We start from the raw sequence: 19,096 nt of genomic DNA on the forward strand, positions 1-19,096 counted from the left end.
AGATCAAAATTCTAAGAATGTGCCTACAAGTTTTTCTTTTAAGAGTTTGTTTATTCTCTCTAAAGCAAGACAGCTTAGCTTCTACGAAAGATAAATTGCAATTATTAAGTTACAATGAAATGTAGATCTCATTACATTGCATCTATTACTAATGCGAAATTTGTGTGAGATTTTGGATGTCGTTGAAGCTTAATACATGTTTTGGAATTTAATTTCTTCACGTCTTAATTGGCATATACATTTTTAGGTGATAAACTAGAATAATTGTATGTTTCTATATACCCTAACATAATAAACATAACAAGACACTTGTTTTACAAAAACGATATATATCTGCTTTTTTTTAGTTTTGCACTATTTTAAAATGTTTATGTTTTCTTTGGGTTGGTTTATATGATAAAGTATATTTCAGCAATCATTTTCTACGTCTGCACTGTTGTTTTCACTTAGAAATGCAAATGCAAATATTTTAGGAAATATACTGATGTAAATATTTTAATTTAATATGAAACACCCATTTGATATTAAAATATATATATTGTACAGAAACAAAATCTCACCAGGAGAATGGATATGACTGTGGAGTGTTCATCATGATGTACGCGGAACAAATCACAAAGGGTGTGGGTGTGTGTCGGTTTGATTTCGCTTTTTAAAAGTAGCTTTAACAATTTTTCAGTGATATCGCTAAGATGTCTGCATTGTGGCAGTTTATAGTGATGTCTAGCCCTGGGGCATCATGCCGCAGACACGTAGCATGATGTCCCACCCGGTCACATCATCCTGACACCAATGACCAGTCCTAACACTAACCTCTTAATGCCGAGCACCGAGCGAGACAGCTGTTAAGTCTTTGGTATGACTCGGCCGGGGTTCGAACCCACGACCTCCCGCATCCGCGGCGGACGCTCTAACCACTAGGCCACCAGAGCGGTGCAATCACAAAGGGATGCCCACTTATATCCGATACGGTAAGGTACATGTTGTAGAGCCAATGCATGTACCTTCCACTGAGTGACACATTCATCTCCACGCATCTTTCAGACCTTTGATTTATGTTTAAATATGCATTTATGATACATTGTCAATAAACTCTTTATAGTAAATTAGCGTCATTACATTTTTTCAAAATTTAATTTTTTTAAGTAATTATTTCAATGTCGTCTTTTAATGATCTTTTTCTTGGGTGAAATTTATCTACAATAGCTTATCGTTTTTTGCACTGTTTAGTTTTTTTTTAAATAAAATATCCGTTATATATAAGGGTCCGTTATTTAAAAAAAATACTTTTAGATATTTAGATCAATATGCCAGTGAATTATTTGTATGCTCGAACTACAAAAGACGTACCATGGTGAATTGCTCTTATCAGTCTGAATATCCATATATACATTAGTCCAATAATTTTATTTTAAAATAATCTTTTGTGTACTTAATTTCTCGTACAGTTTATATGTTACGACTCTATCTTCTTAAATTATATAACAATAAAAAACAGACAAGTTTAGTAAAATTCAACAGACAATTTGTTCCCAATAAAACAAATTGAAACTTTAAGAGTATTGTGAATTAAATCCAAATTATTCCTAAATGTTCCATCACAATTAGGAAAGTATAAAATATTTTGAAGGAATTTCATTATTCTTGAACGTAATGTTGTACCAAGAGTCTTGAATGTCTTGATGTATCACAATAATATAATCCAGAATGTCTTTAAATGAGTTCTCAATAATCATAAAGTAGTATTTTAGTCCTAGAGATCAATAATCACTTTGTAATTCCAATGAATAATTTAAAGAAATAGTTCATCTGAATTCATACCTGAACAAAGCAGTTCACAGACTGAACTTAAAACAGGAATGACGACTGTATTTATAATTTTAAAAAAAAACACTTTATGTACATCCCTACTTCACCTATGTCGCAATATTATTTTCTGAAACACTTTTCGAAAATTCCAAACTATACTAAAGAAGTTCGCTTCCAGAACATATTAAATTCATCAACAAGTTAAGACAATGAACTGACTTTTTAGTAAATATCTTAAAAAATCACGACAAGTGTCAGGTCGATTGCAGCTCTAACATCCATCACGAACAAAATTCAAACATAACATAAATTTAATAAATATAACAAAAGAACAATATATGTTTTTCCCCCATATGGAATCTTTTTTATAGGAAGAAATACATGCTGCTAGATGTTGGATAAGGGACCTGATACTGGGGCAAGCTAGAGGTTCATTGATGGATTAACTTGGAATACTCTTGTAGATTTACAGGGTGGATCATATCAGTGAAAGCTCCTTTTAAAATACTGGTTATTGGCATTGTTTCTTGAACTATTATTAAAGACGATGTATGAAAGTAGCCTTTGATGCTCCAAATTTGTATGATCTAGATTGTTGGCAATCATGGGTGAAAGGTATTTTGGTATATGATAATAGCCTTGCTGCAGTGTCACGATCGCGGTTTCGATTTTAATTAGTGAGAAAATGTGAACTTAAGCCTTGGACACTTTTCCGTCTTTAATTTATATGAATCATTCAAACAATAAACGAATGCTAAATAAATCGTAGCATAATTAGTTCAAGCAAGATATACAAATGTTTGTTGCTAATATATCGAGTGACCAAAATTAAATCCTCAGGAATTGTGAGCTTTCGAAATGATGTGAAGTTACGTTTTGTCTTAAGAATGTTATTGTAAGAATTAAAATTCATAGAACTATTTATTTGAAAAAATAGATATATACATATTACAATAATGTATTTAGAAAGTTAAAAACAAGCACTGATAGATGTAGATTTTGACATTGTGATTGGTTGCTTTGTTTGCCTTGTTGGTATTAATTTATATTGGCTTTTGTAACACTTATTATTCAAGACTTTCGCATTTTATTGTTATGAAAATGGCTTTTGTGATTTTTCATTGGATTTCTGAAATCAACGGTTTCACCATCATATAGCGTGCCACAGATCTTGCATATCAGAAGTTAGTATACAATCTTGTCTCAGCATCATAAATTCTGATTGATCTTGTAGGCAACTCCTGTTTTCGAATTTCTGAAAAATCGATCTGTGGCATATGTTTACAAATTAGCCTGTTTTTGCAACCGTATGTTCCTCAATCCGTGGTCGTAACTGAAATTAACCTGGCACGAACCAGATGTTTCTTGAGACATATAGGCTTACGGTACGCAATCAAACGAACTTATTGATATATACCCCTCAGATGTTCGGACGATTTAATATGGGATGGACAGTGACAAGGAAGGGGACAAACCTTTTGGTCTTCTTGGTATCTTACTTAAGTAGGGATATTCTGTCGAAGTGTTTAATAGACACATCAGTGGAGTTCCATCTGTATTATTTATTTCTAAGATGCCATAGAAGGATTAGAGCTAGATGGGTTTAGTACTAACGTACATACCGTGAACGAGATTTTGTATTACATGCTGGTGGTGACAGCTGGTCTGGAATCCCCAGTGGAAGTCAGTATGTTTCCAATATAGGCCAGTTTCTATGTTCCACTCCAGAAAGGTATATCGAGTATCTAACAATGATACTGGAACTGTTTGGTGTCTCCTGTGTCAATTTAAGTGTAAGATAGAAGTTACTGGCGAATTAAAATTATTTTGAAAATATAGCCTGTTTCGATCCATTTTCATTAGTGCCATCAAGGAATATAAACCAGTTTAGAAGTATATAGTGTGCATCTTGTTCAAAGACTCATTTCCTGTACGATGAAATAGTCCTTGTTTGTACGGCTCTGTATATTAAAATTGGTATATACGCAGACCTCTGAAAGAAGTCACCTTCCAGACGAAGACAATTGAAAACACATGAAGTAAACTGTTTATTGTTAATTTTAATTTAATATCAGCATTATGCTATGTCATATTATTGTGATCCTGTATTTTATGTTAGTGAACATATCCTGATCATCAGTTTTGGGAATAATTGCTTCTTACAAATGTCATGTATAAATGTTCAACAGATAAAACGGTGAAATATTGAATGTTTACACAATTAAATCACTGCAACTTAATGAAGACAACAGAAAACCATAAGTTTGGGTTGAACGTTAAGAGATGTTAGATATAAAAGTGATGACGAATATATCGGTTTAAACTACTCATGTTTTGAAACTTGTAGTGACAATTCCATCGGTAATAGTATTTAATAAATGTTAGAAAACTAATTTCCAATTTCTTTTCGTCATAACATATCATGATGCATTGAGATTTGAAACCTGCACACACATGTATTTGCATGTGCGTGTGTGTCAGCATTTAGGTCAATAAAGGTTCCATACGTTCGTGTACATGTAACAAGCTATTTTGAACATAGTGAAAATGTCCACAAATTTAGCATTTATATTAGCAAGGCAGCTTTTCGTTATGAGGCTCCCACATAAACGAGCATGTGTGCACACACTTATGAAATATCTATAGAGTTTTCGTGTCAAGACTGTATAAAGAGGGGACTAATGGCCCACATGTATATAATCTTTACGGCATGTGATCTGCTCGACTTCCTTTATTAGTTGCGAGTTTCTCTAAATCGACTAGACGAATTTTCTTTAAACTTTTTCTGCTTTTAGAATGGGGCCTTATTTCCCTTATTTCAAAACAGTATAAGAGGCGTTGAAATCAAAATTCTCTAAGTAAGGTTTCCATGAGTACAACTATTGATACAGTTTATCTACATTTGCGTCTTTTTCATATACGGTAGCCCCTAAGACGCCCCTTTTTCTGCTGTTTACGCCACAGTTTCTCCTGGTTCCATTTCCGCAATGTATCCGTAGTATTTTACGCCTTGAAAATATACAACTCGATACACTTATACAAGGAACTATTTTACCCTCGCTGCCTCAGGCCAGTCAAATTATGTTTAGAGGCCATATTTCACCTATAACCTTCCACCATATCTACCATTATAACAACAACACAAGACGTCTCCAGACAACGGAACCGTCCCTTCTGAATTACTCTTTTGCACAATTAACTTGTCATCCATCACGAATACTGCACATGCACTCACATAATTGTTGCATATAGTTAGGTTTTAATAGGGACTACTCATCAACATGGACACTTATGGTACTCTGACCTGATCTCACATTAAAATTAAACCATCCATCCTGTAATCTCATCAACGCTGCAGTCTGTGATATTTTGCCCTGGTAATTGGCTAATTAGTCGGGCTGAGGACACCGACTTCCCAAAATCAACCAAGTGATCACTTAAATATATTAAATCCTTAAAATGGAGAGCTATATGCAAATGGAACGATACTCAGTTTATTACATTATCAAGGATGGGTCTGTGCAAAAACTGTATAAAGAGGAGACGTCTTAGCTCAAATGTAAACGTAATATAACGTCTTACGTTATGTGTTGTACTCATCTAACTTTATCTAGCAGAGAATTTATCAAAATTGGCTCGACGTGTTTTCTTCCACTTTTTCTTTCTGTTATTTACATAATATCCAAGAGGCGTTGTGCTCAAAATCCTATTAGTAGAGGTTCATTTGGCGCAAAAGTTTGATACAATCTATGAACATTTTAATGTTTTTATACCCGGTACCCAATCGTTGTTTCCTATCGACGATATTCGTCAGGACTTCCTTCGTGGGTGGAGTCTGTCGCAAAGATAAAATATCAAGGGAGGTCCATTGTCAGAACTCTCTAAAGAGGAGACGTAGAGGCCCAGCTATATACGTGAGTTATAATATTCTGATCGCATGTATTGTGCTCGACCTCTTTTATTTACCTGCGAATTCGTTGAAATCGTCTAGACTAATTTTCTTCTATGGCTTCTTACTGTTGGGAATGGTTACTCTATACCGATTGTCAAACAGGGGTTGAAATCAAAATTCTCAGACTAAGAGTTCAAGCATCGCAAAGTTTGGCTGCAATCTGTTCATAGATTATAACGGTTTTAAATACGTCTGGTGTCCGTAAAGACCCTCTTACGTTTTCCGCTTGTATTAGACAAACACCGTCAAAAATGCTTTTGGGAGTCAAATATATCTCTGTTTAGAAGATATCTCACAATAATAAATGCCAATATCGTTTTAGTGGTGAACTGTAGGAACCAAATATGGGCTGAAGAGGTAATCTGCTAATGGACTATCATATATTCATCTCCGGATTCCAAGAAATCGGGTCGCCGAATTTTCTTTAAACTTTTCATACAGTTGGAAGAGATCCCTAACTAGATAATCTCAGAGAGGCGTTGAAATCGATATATTCTAGTTAGGGGTTCAATAATAACAATCTTTTCAATCGATCCAAACTGTGCGTCTTTTTCATACCCAGTGCCCATAGGTTGTCCCATTTTTTGCTGATTCCTCTCGATGAGATTCATCAGGACTTCTTTCGTGGCTCGACACTTCCACCTAGAGATAAAATGTCTGTGAAAAGTCCATGTCAAAACTCTTTAAAGAGGAGACGTATTGGTATACCTGTATAAGTAAGATAGTATCTTCTTGCCGCATATGCTGTACCCCCTCCCCCCTTTACGTAGCTCCAATTTCTGAAAATCGGTTAAACTAATTCTTTCAATGACTTTGGCTTATGTTGGAACAGATTCCTGAATAGAAACTGTCCATCGAAAGTTGCAGTTGAAATCGTTTAGGTACGGGTTTAATTCGCACTAAGTATTATTAGATTTGATTCACGCTGAGCGTGTTTCATACACCTACCCGTTTGCTTGTTTACCCAGTTCCAAGGACTTCAAGACAATATTCGATGTCAACTAAGCGCTTCCTAAACCCGTAGATACTTGAAACAATTCTTTTCTAAGCACATTATGACCACACAAGAGAAATCAATTTCACACTTGTATGTTTTTTGTGGTTTCACGTTTACTTGAGCCATTAGTAAGCTTTTCGAACACAAATATTAATATTTCGTGCCATGCACAACAGGACGCGACCCCAACATCTAACACAACTAATTAATCCTATTTCAAATTACTAATTATGTATACCTATCAATATCCTAACCCCTTCCTCCACGTAGTCCGTGATTTGTCTCTAATCAGCTATATACAGCTGGCACCAAAGAACACTCTGATTTCTCGAACTGGGTTACAATAACACCAATGCATGCCCTGAAAGGCTTTTAATCTTCAATAAGTTATAATCAATTATTTATGGAACTGTAAATAAATAATGAATACCCAACTGGATATGAATAAGGAATCAGTAACAAAATGTATGTATAACTAGTTGAATCGGGAATAAGTAACTGGTTACTTATTCATTATTCAATCAGTAACTGGTTACTTATTCCTTATTCAATCGGGAATAAGGAATAAGTAACTAACTTGACGTCAATGAGGCAATTGCCTACCGATTAAAGAAAGAAATATGTATGATACGCGCATTTAAGATATCTTGAATAAATTAAATAAATACGGATTATTAGTACTGATGAGTAGATCTATGATTCATATCTTTCTACTTTCTTCTACATGTTCCAAATACCCATGCATACAAATTCTGGGGTTTGCTGCATTTATTTTGCAAACAAGAGTTTCGTTGGTTTTTGTAGAAGTGAACATTCAACAAATAATCTTTAATTTCTTTTGGTTCAAAAATTATACTCCTCTGCATTGATCTAACGCTGTCACATAATATTGATACGTGTACAAACAAGTAGACATCTGCAGTACTTGCCTATTGCAATCCAGGTATTGCTGGCTGCCACATATGGGAATTATTTATTCAAACATTGCTGTGTATTTGATTGATATGTCCAAGATTATTCCTAATTAAACAGCAAATTTATGTTTCTCAGTAATTGATAATCAATACCTTATATGCATTAAGTTAGATCATCTTTTCTGATAGAAAAAAAAAACATTCAGCGCACTTCATTGAAGCGAACGCCATCTGGGTCGTACATTAAGTGTCATTAATGGTCGATGTGAGGTGGTATTTATATCAACTTTAAGCCAGTCTTGGCTTGAAGTCAGACATTTTTTATTTAATATACAGACTATTGTCCCATAACGGATATTATATAATTGTTTGCATGATACAGACACACACAAAGAGAAGTCTTGTGCACATAGTTGAATGTTACGGTTTATCTCATCTTTTTGGTCACAGTACCATGTGTTTTGGCCAAACAACATTTAAAAGATGAGAGCAGAAACTATTCTTGTAATTAATTATACATGACAGTACCTAGATTAGAGCATTGCAATTATATATTTTGAAATTGTCAAATATATAATCAGCTGCCCCTACATACAATTTAATGTATGCTGCTTCTCAAAATTTCAGCTAATATTGAACCAGCTGATTCCGTCCACATCGAGCCCGTTCCTTCGAACGTGTTCCAGCATTGTTTAGTGGAAAACAAACAGCCAGATCATTGGTGCTGTTGCTCTGCATTGAATTAATTACAACACTTTAACCTCTTGATTGTATTATAGAATTAATTACAACACTTTAACATTTTGATTGTATTATTGAATTAATTACAACACTTTAACATTTTGATTGTATTATTGAATTAATTACAACACTTTAACATTTTGATTGTATTATTGAATTAATTACAACACTTTAACCTCTTGATTGCATTATTGAATTAATTACAACACTTTAACATTTTGATTGTATTATTGAATTAATTACAACACTTTAACATTTTGATTGTATTATTGAATTAATTACAACACTTTAACCTCTTGATTGCATTATTGAATTAATTACAACACTTTAACATTTTGATTGCATTATTGAATTAATTACAACACTTTAACATTTTGATTGTATTATTGAATTAATTACAACACTTTAACATTTTGATTGTATTATTGAATTAATTACAACAATTTAACCTCTTGATTGTATTAGTGCCATTTTATATAAAGTTCGATCATATAATCATGCAAATATTACTCAGCCCAGTGAGATTACCAAGAACACCAAGGCATTTGTTCCATGCCATTTTTATTCGCGATTATGACATGAGCAAGTAGATTAGAACCCGAGCGTTTATGAAATAGCTTTTGTTACTCCAGGTGTTTTGCACTTGACACAGTTCAGATGACTACCAAGTTTCAGTAAAAGTTGGAAGATGGTCATATTATACGTTGATTTCCTCTTGGGGCAGTCCATGAGAAGTGTGGGCCATTTCCATAAGTTTCTCACAGTTTTGGTCTCACAATCAGTATAAAAAAGACAGAGGTGATGCAAACGCATATATGAGGAAAATCATGCTGAACCTGCCATCATAGTGAATGACCAAACCCTCCAGGAAGCAATAAATTCATCTACTTTGGCAGTGCACTGTCACGTGTAACATAGCATGTATGGCCTAAGGCAGGCTACGCGCAAATGTTTGGGAGCGCAGAGGCATCATTCTGCAAACATACAATTGACTAACGACCCTGCTATATGCATGCGAATCTTGGACAATGAACAGACATCATACCAAGAAGCTGAACCATTTCACACGGGCTGTCTGAGAACGTTAATGAGAGAAAGATGGATTAGAGGAATCATAAGCTTTTTGCCTTTTTAATTTTATATACGTCAATGCCTTCTATACCCAGTGACATTTCTCAGTGTATCAATAGAGCAACATACTTTATGAAACCCGCGGATTTATTAATCCACGAAAATAAAGTGGCCAAACAATGGCAAGAGTCATACAAGATAGACGCAGTGTCCTGGATCAGTGACTAGCAAAATGCCTGAGAAAGGTCTACGGTAGAACTTTTTTTTCAGTAAACTCACTGCACAGATCCTTATCTGTGCTAGTTGTTACACGTGATTCTAACTTTCCGTCAGCATAGCCTCAAACTCAGCCATGCCAGTTATTTTATCCTCAATAGCCACCGAATACAGATTATTCATTGTGTTGAGCTTGCTTTGTGCCGCTGCAAGCAGTTACGAATAAACACGACTCGTGAATGTAAGCGTAACGAAGTTATTATTCCAGAACCACTCGCAACATCAGTTATTATTGATGGATCCCTAACAACAATTCCGATTGGTGTAACAATTATGGTCGATGTTGCCGTAATTTCAGCAACTCAGACCAATGGTTGCTGCCGCGGAAATAGCGTGGTTCTTTCCGTGATTTTATTTTTCTGCTGCAGTGCTTCTTCGATTATTTTTTTAACGTCGGTAACATTGATGTCCATTATAGTTCTGTTAATAATACAATTCTGTAGTATAGTAATATAAGACAACCTTCATAACGTGTAAAGGTACATCCACTTCTAACCAATTATTGTTATAGAACGACCGTGTCGTTTACAATATCCATTCGATCAAGGATTTCGAATGCAAGAGAAAGACACACCGTGTACGATGTAGGAGGCACACTCATGCACAAGACGAACACGCGAAGGTTACACAGGTGAAAACTCTTCAAACTATCGTTTCCAATTTCAGGACTGAGAAAATTTATGAATTGCTTGGAGGTCACGTCGCAGACTACTATCCAATCTTACACCTGCGAGAAAGGTGTCTGCACCGGATGTACACACACACACACGAGGAATGCAGGTATTGATGTATCGCTTTATACATGTGGTCAAGGTGTCGAACTCGAATCGAAAAATGCAGAAATCGTTGTAGGTGAAGTATTGCAATTGGTATCGCCACACGAGCAAAATCTGTTTGTTGTATAACCACCATCGCGACAATGGACAAATCTCGACAACGCATAGGATTGTTGCTTGGTACTATCCGGCTGGTCCAAAGGCACACTCTACATACCGTTGTACGCACATAGAAAATCAGGCCGTGTGTCTAGGATACGCATACGATGTAGAAAAGCAAATATCGAAGACGATATAAAATGGAAGCTGTCCGTGGTTTGGGCCTGTCAGGAGTTTGGATTTGGTTTCTGTAATATCTGCCGAGCATACGTTCTCCCGGGAGACGAATATTGTATATCGCTAGAACCACTGCGATGCTATTCAAAAGAGCTGGAAACTAAAACCTGATTGGCCGCTTGCAACCGTCCATTGCAAATACACAAAACTCCAGACCCATCGATAATACTTCCAGATTTCACAGATATTTATTGGATTTTGCGTGTTTGAAAGAAACGAATTGGTATAGAACAACCAGTATGGCCACTGCAAACATAAATTTGCAACAATTTGAGAAAACAGTCGGAATTTATGGAATATAAAATACAATTTGAAAAAACATTATGGTGACTCAGGTTAAAAAATAATTACTATTGTCTTATGCGCGTTCTACATATAGTATTTACGTCTGAGAGTGACAGGTGTAAGGTGAAATTATTTGCCTTTGGGTAGAGAATGTTGACATGCCTCTTGCAAATTTCATGTAAAGTAGGTGAAATTTCTTCACATCTTGTACTTGTTGAAATTGTATATGATCTAAGCAGAGAGCTGGCAAAACTTGCTGCTCCTATGTGCTCAAGATATCAGCTTGATTTAAACTTTAACATGTATTCAAATAGAGAAAACGAACTTTGCCTAAATCGGTAATATCAACGTCTGAAAATGCGACGAGTGAATTATCAACTATATAAAATGTTTTTTAAAAAAAGTTAATATCTCGTCTTTTTTAGATTTGAGTTTGAAGTACAAAGAAATGTCAATGACTAAACGGAGCAAACAGTTTTTTGATTGGTGTAAATTGTGAGTAAGGTGTAGCTCTATATTATATAACCCAAATTACACCAATCATGCAACAAATTAAAGGTACTTAACGTTTTTTTAATAATACCTAAGATACACAAGGTCATTTTCTAAATAACCAGGATAAAAAGCGAGGGAAACATGGGAAATTCTTCTCTCTTAAAAATGTTACCCTATGCAAATTACAAGACTGTCGAGTGCCATCATTTTTTAAGGCAACATATCTCAGTCACTGCAGATAGCATGTTAAAAGTGTGGGTTAACTATTGTGAAAGTGACGTATCTTATACATGAGTGGTTGCATTCAACTGAAACCTTAGGATATTCTTATTGTGAGTTTAATATCTCGTTAGCTGCATTTCTGTGAGTTCCTAAATCGCCTGTCTCACCTCGTTAACAGTGATGAAGTGTTCGCTACAGTGCATCATTGTCAACAGTGATACAATGTTTTCTACAGTGTATCATTGTCAACAGTGATAAGCGTTCTCTACAGTATATCATTATCAACAGTGATGAAATGTTTTCTACAGTGTATCATTGTCAACAGTGATAAGCGTTCTCTACAGTATATCATTATCAACAGTGATGAAATGTTTTCTACAGTGTATCATTGTCAGCAGTAATAAAGTACTCTCGACAGTGAATCATTGTCAACAGTGCTAAAGTGTTTTATACAGTGAATCATTGTCAACAGTGATAAACTGTTCTTTACAGTGCATATGGTTTTGGAAACTATTGGTTGCTGTTATTGATTTTCGTACGATATACTTTTTGAAATGAGTTAGTGCACTACTGTTTTGAACTTAATCCATGGATTATTGCAACCCATGGACGCAGTAATGGGTATATATGGTTGTTAGTATTTTGCAAAACGTCAGCTGCCATCAAAGACTACACCGTATTCAAAATGTTTTGGAGGGCACCATTGAATATGGCATGCCTTCTAGGTTAAAATTAGATCGTGATGGTGATCTCAAACATGTAGCTCTGTTTATTGACCTTGTGAGGGGATTTCAGCGGCGCACTACAGGAAAAGTTAGTGATGTGCGTACTAAGATCACACAATCAATCTATATGAAACAAATTTGAATATGACAGTAAGATAGACCTAAACAGCTAACATACTCTGATTGATCTCCAGGATTAACTGAGCAACCCCTCGAAACAAAGGAAACAAATAAAAGAAAGAACGAAAATCTTACAATAGGAACGTGAACTGCTGCATTCATCACCTGTTTAAATCTAATAAATAACTTTAAAGCCCCCCAAACATTTGCTTTATTTCTAATGCAATTTTTAAAATGAGCATACGTTTCCACAACCTGTACATTTCGCTCGCAAATATACCACCGCTTTAACAAATTTCATTGGCTAATTCTTGTCAAGGATTTATACAATTTGTATTCCGATATAGAAATTCGAAACCATTATATTGTGAAGCTTAAAATCGATAAAAACTGCAGCTTTTAGATGACATTTGCATTGAAATGTAAAACGTCATTTCGTAAATATGTTTCTGATCTGTTAGGAAAATTATATTTGTAGTCATTTTTGTTTGTTTTTGCTTTTGTTGGTTTTTTGTTTTGTTTGTGGGGAGGGTGGGGTGGGACTATTTTCTAAATTGTCACAGTTTGGTAATAAAAATGAATACGAAAATTCATCCTATTAGCAAAAGCGATGTTAGTAGTTGCATTAACTTCCTTTTGTTTTATTTTTTTATTTTTAACCGAAGATTTATTGTTTAATATCTTTATGTCCTCACTGTGTTGATGAGCGCAATCAGTCACACACGTACATAAAGAATGGACACTTGAAAACGTACCAGTAATTTGAGAAAAGAAATCATGTAATATTAGAGGAAGAAATGTCATTATTGTTAGCAGCACTACATCTCTGGACATCATTCCCAAAAGATTACGTAACAAATCAATAAAGGACAATAAATCTAATTATATGTAAACATGCCGAAAGAGCCTGTCAATAGCATTGGACCAAAACATACCATGGTCTGGTGTAAGAAAGCTACATATATACAAGAAATGATCAATGACAGAACTGCAAGGTTTGACAGCTAGTAAAACAGCCTCATCCACAGATTATTTTAGACACGATATTGGTAACAATTCAATATCAGTCAAGAGCGGATGGAAAATTTGGTCATCCAGCTTAATAAATAACGATTACCTCTTATTATATGAAATTATTTTAATATCTGCATCGGAGTTACTGTCAATATCAAATAGTCACAAAATACATAGGTCTGAGTCAAAAGGGCATTAACGCATGAAATATATACTAAGCTTAATTTAATTTTGTTTCAAAATATAGTTATTTCAAAGTAAACGCACTGAAGCAAATGTATGGTTACACCTCAGGAAATCAGAAACGTAGGTGGAATTGAGGAGTACGATCCCAGTCTTTAAATAATAGTTGTGTTCTTGTTGGTAACACTTGTGTTTTAAAGTTTTTGTATCGTTCTCAAACAGATAATGTATAGCCTGAACAAACAGAACTGAAATAATGATATATATGCTTGACTTGATTATTGATATCCCCAAACGTAGTCTCCTAGCAATTACAATTCTAATTGCAGATCTTAACACTTATCAATTATATCATTTTCGTGCTTTGTTCTTTGTTTCTCTTACCTGATTTTGATATATGTTTGTTTTTTTTCACTCCTGGGATACCAAACAGAAACTGAAAGGCCATCTGGACTAGCTTCTATCGGTAAGATGAAATAATTCTCAAGGTTCTGCACCACATATTTAGGTTTCTGTTTTGTGCCCTATGACGGGACAGAATGCAACTTTTTATGCTTAAGTAGCGAGTTTCTCCATTCCAGTCTTGATATATTTAAATCACTGAAATATAGTTGTTTCCAAAGAAATAAACTTCCTTTCGCGCAAATAAACGATTTGTTTTACCGCCAATAAAGTTTTTTTTTTTTTTACTTCTCTTATGCATATATTCATTCATGATAAAAGTAAAATACCCTGTCATATAAATTTCAACGAACCTTCCTGCTGGAGAATGTTCACGATTTCACAAGGTACGAACCCATATTGTGTTTCGTTTAAAATATAGCACTGTAGCAATGAAGTTTAGGTCTAAAAACGTGTTTCCTAATTCTTAACGAGTTTTAAACGTTTTTAATTTAAAATAATCGACGTTCTTTTAATTTTTCTCACTCATGCATAAGCGCATCTGTTGTCGTATATCATTCTCTTGAACGATCATGAGAAAACACCTTTATAACACATCGTGATCACTTTATTTCATAATTGATCGACAGCTGCAGCATAAGAGGACAGAAAATCTTAAAATGGGCAGTGCGTGCTTAAACTTATGGCTATAATCTAATTTTGCATTGCAAGTAATCCATCTGAGTAAGATGAAACAGCGAATCATTTTCTTGATAGGAAATATTCTTTGATATATATACAACTTACGGAAAAATAACAAACTCTAGCTTAACTTGAAATGTTTGAATACGATATGAAATGTGCTTATTTGACCAATTAGCCTGCATTACAAACTGTTTCAATTAGATGACCGCTTATATGCAAACAAATAAGTCTGAGCTGTAGGAAATTGCGTAAATCGTCCTGTTAGATTAAGTGTTGATAGGAGGAAATTTGCGTAAATTATCTTATTCGGACAAAAACAGCATTTTGAAATCGTATCATATCATTTGCAAGAGGAATTCTTTAACGAATTTATTGTCTAACTAAAAACCGGTATTTACATCAAAAGATTGCTGTTTGTGGTCAAATATTAAATAAAGTACGTTATGCAATTTTATCATTCAAGAATGACTTTTAAGAAATGTTTCCGACATTGTTTCTGCTGTCAGAAAAGACTTTACTTCATGTTTATTGCTTCAGCCTCCTTAGTTTTGGCTTCATTTTACACAATTATGACTAACGAGGAGACGTTGAAATCCTCCAATGTTCACCCTTGGGTAAGAAGACATTCACTTATTGACAACGTCGAAAATCAGAACTACAGTTCAAGTCTTGACAAGTTGGACGCATGGATATCAACTGATGGATTATTTTCGTCTGAATGCGATCTGTCAGAGGTTACCGAGGCGCTCAGAAATGCTAAAATCCATGGAGTGGAGTTAATGAAACTGCAAACTTCTTACAAATGGCAGATAATCCTGGAAGGTGGACACAGGGCTGTTTACAAACCTATGCTTCTGTAAGTACATAAGTGGTTTTGAAGTTTTCTTTGATCCCACGCCGCAGTCGAGTAACGCAATTGATTCTAATCGTGAACGTTAACCAGTTTATTTTTATATTTATTCTTTTGCCTTGCCGTAGGACGTTGTCGCATGCAATGTTGATAACGTTTTTATTGTAGCATGTTTGGTCAGCCCGTGTTATCGTGTTTGGGTTTTATATAATATTGTTTACACGAATAGTTATCTTTCCCTTTTAGTATTTTTGGTGTTACATCTACCTTGCTGTGAGCTGTGAAGTCCGATACAGCAGCATCATTTTAATTAATATTTGTCAACGTTTTCCTCATATTAAAGTGGATTTTGTATGCTGGACGTTGTCATGATTTGGAAATATGTGGCCTTCGGTAGTACATCACTCCTACAAGTTCTACGCATGGTACAAACCCTCTTAAATTCGTGCACAATCCTTTAAAACGGCAACAACAATCTGAAACATTTGGAATAATTTCTTGCGTTCCTTATCTCACATGTATTATATTGGAATTCACCAAGAACAGAGGAGGATAACGATAAAAGTGTAGATAAAAATGACAGTATACTAAATGAATATCTATTAAACAAAACACACACCAGATATAATAATACCTTTTCATATCAATTGTTTTCAACTGTATTTTTCATTCTTATCCCGGAATTATGGTTTGACGGCATCATAAGATATATTTCTAAACAAAACGAGCCATCCATCAAACATAAACAGTATCGGCCGATTACCATTCCGATCTGTTTGAGTTCGTTGCTTTATGGCTATATTGAACCACGGATCAAAGTTTTTTCCGTGTTGGGCACCCTTCAACAGTTAAAATAGTTTATATACCTGTATTATCAGAAATTTTGAAGCACAAACAGGAAGAAGAAAAAAAAACTCCTTTACTGATTTTTGCAGAGATTTTGATTCAAGATGGAGATCGTGTCCATGGCAAATTTTATTGTAAAGTAGTAAAATAGGCAAGGTTTAATTACTTTCAGCTTCAATCAAACTATAAAATTTTGTGCGATGTTTGCAAGGCAAAAATCCAGGTTTCTTGAAAGCTTTTATTTTGTTAAGGGAAGTGGAGATCTCTCGCCGATAATATTATTGCTCTTTCTAGACGACATTAAATATTTTCTGCAACAGAATGATTGCATAAGAACTGTACTAGAAATAGAAGGTCCCGAAGTGGAAATGTACCTGAAACGAATCATTTTACAATATGCAAATGACACGTAATATTCTCGTGCGATTCAGACTCTTTACTAGCAAGAGTTGCTGTTATCGTTGAGTACACTTCAGTTTAGAGACTAAACATCAACAGGAACCAGAACAAAAATAACGATTGTTGAATCATGTAATTCGACGCCATTTTGAATTTAAACGCGGTGAAGATAACATTATTACATTTGTGGAATTTAAATAACAGGGCGCTTTGCTCTCAATAAAACTAAGCTGTTTTTAAATTCCATATAGCACAACTTTAAACAATCATAAGAAGTCAGGCATATTTAATATGGAACAATAAAGATACCGCACATTCACTAAGATTTATAGTTACAACTTTTCACTCATACAGCTTTACCTCTTTTGCGGTACAGAAGTAAAGTTTAGAAGATTAAATAATTCTCAGTTTTCTTGAAAATGTTCACCTTGAAGTCCTAGAATATTTAACAAAACTCAGAAAGAGAACACTCGTTATATTTCTGTATTCAAAATTTTGTGTAAAGGCAAGAGATATTTACATTAAACTCTGCTTGACTGTTTTTGTTTTATCTCAAAAGTAAACGGAAAAGTAAAACTCCAAACTTTCCCAAAACTGGGTGGGACATCATGCTACATGTCTGTGGCATGATGCCCAAGTGCTAGACATCACTTTAAACTGTAGCTATACGACATCGTAGCTATACGACTGAAAAATCGTTAAAGCTACGTTAAAAATCCTTAACACACACACACACACACACACACACACACACACGTTTCCTTTCTGTCATATATCTGTATAATAATATGATCATTAATTCCTTTGATACACAGCGGCACCTAAAAATAAGTCAGCAATGCTTTGTAGCTTTGTAGCTGAATAGGCGATCACAGTACATATATTAGAGTAGGTTTTCGTTTCGACTCATCGTACTTATTGCTATTTTTATTTTGATCTTTCATTCATCATTGAGCTTGAAGTACTAGTTTGCTTTGATGTTTCTGTTGGGGATTACGCAGCTGCCTGCACACGTTTGCTATTAAAGCATGAGGAATGCATTCAAGTCATTCAACAGTTCTAACTCTATACTACAAATCTTGGAAGAAATCTTTGCTAACCACGGTTATAATGAGAAAATCGGGCGTCGCATTTATTCCTAAACTCTTCACATATATCATGCAGAATCAAAGTGTGTCATTACCAATTGCATGAGGTGCCTATCGTATCCTAGCAAGCTGTGACTTACAATTATGCATTTTTTCCATAGATAAAGGTCAAGTTGCAATCGGTATGTCATGCACGTCTAGTTTTTCCTATCATTTACTTTTTTCAACGTATTTCAAAGCCATGCATGAACATTCTTGAGTTTTCTGCATTTATACAGCAAACAAGGGTTCCTTTGGTAGTCGTAGAGAGGAACATTCAACGATTATTCTTTATTTCCGTTGGTTGAAAAATGATCTTCTGCTGCATAGGTCCAACATTCGTCGCGCACAGTCACACCTTACCCACATGTAGACATTAGTGTGTGATGGAGTTTATATCAACGTGGACACAACTTTAAGTGTAAGGAAGGGTCTGTGTGTGATGGAGTTTATATCAACGTGGACACAACATTAAGTGTAAGGAAGGGTCTGTGTGTGATGGTGTTTATATCAACGTGGACACAACATTAAGTGTAAGGAAGGGTCTGTGTGTGATGGTGTTTATATCAACGTGGACACACCATTACGTGTAAGGAAGGGTCTGTGTGTGATGGAGTTTATATCAACGTGGACACAACATTAAGTGTAAGGAAGGATCTGTGTATGATGGAATTTATATAAACATTGACACAGCATTACGCCAGCCTTGTCTCGAAGTCAGGCCTTTTAAAAGTTCAATATACACACCATATTTCCTTCACAGTTACTACACACACAGAAGACACGAGTATTATGGTTTATGTCATGTTCTTGGTCGTTGGAAATTGTACTTTGGCCAAACGATTTTTAATGAGGACGGCAGAAAAATTCAC

At 34.9% G+C, this 19,096-nt stretch overlaps 1 protein-coding gene across 2 annotated transcripts in view; it reads left to right on the top strand.

Moving 5' to 3' along the window:
* The first annotated feature begins 14,971 nt into the window (after positions 1-14,971).
* LOC149804720 (glycosaminoglycan xylosylkinase-like) overlaps positions 14,972-19,096 on the top strand; it is a 28,403-nt gene continuing 24,278 nt past the window's right edge. For both annotated transcript variants that reach the window (XM_089943450.1, XM_089943459.1), the window contains exon 1: positions 14,972-15,858. In XM_089943450.1, coding sequence (XP_089799576.1) covers positions 15,446-15,858 — 413 coding nt within the window. In that variant the 5' untranslated portion in view covers positions 14,972-15,445. The remainder of the gene's footprint in view (positions 15,859-19,096) is intronic.

This window comes from Sinohyriopsis cumingii, chromosome 2, assembly GCF_028554795.1.
Source record: "Sinohyriopsis cumingii isolate HCF-2022 chromosome 2, ASM2855479v2, whole genome shotgun sequence".
NCBI classification, from domain to species: domain Eukaryota; kingdom Metazoa; phylum Mollusca; class Bivalvia; order Unionida; family Unionidae; genus Sinohyriopsis; species Sinohyriopsis cumingii.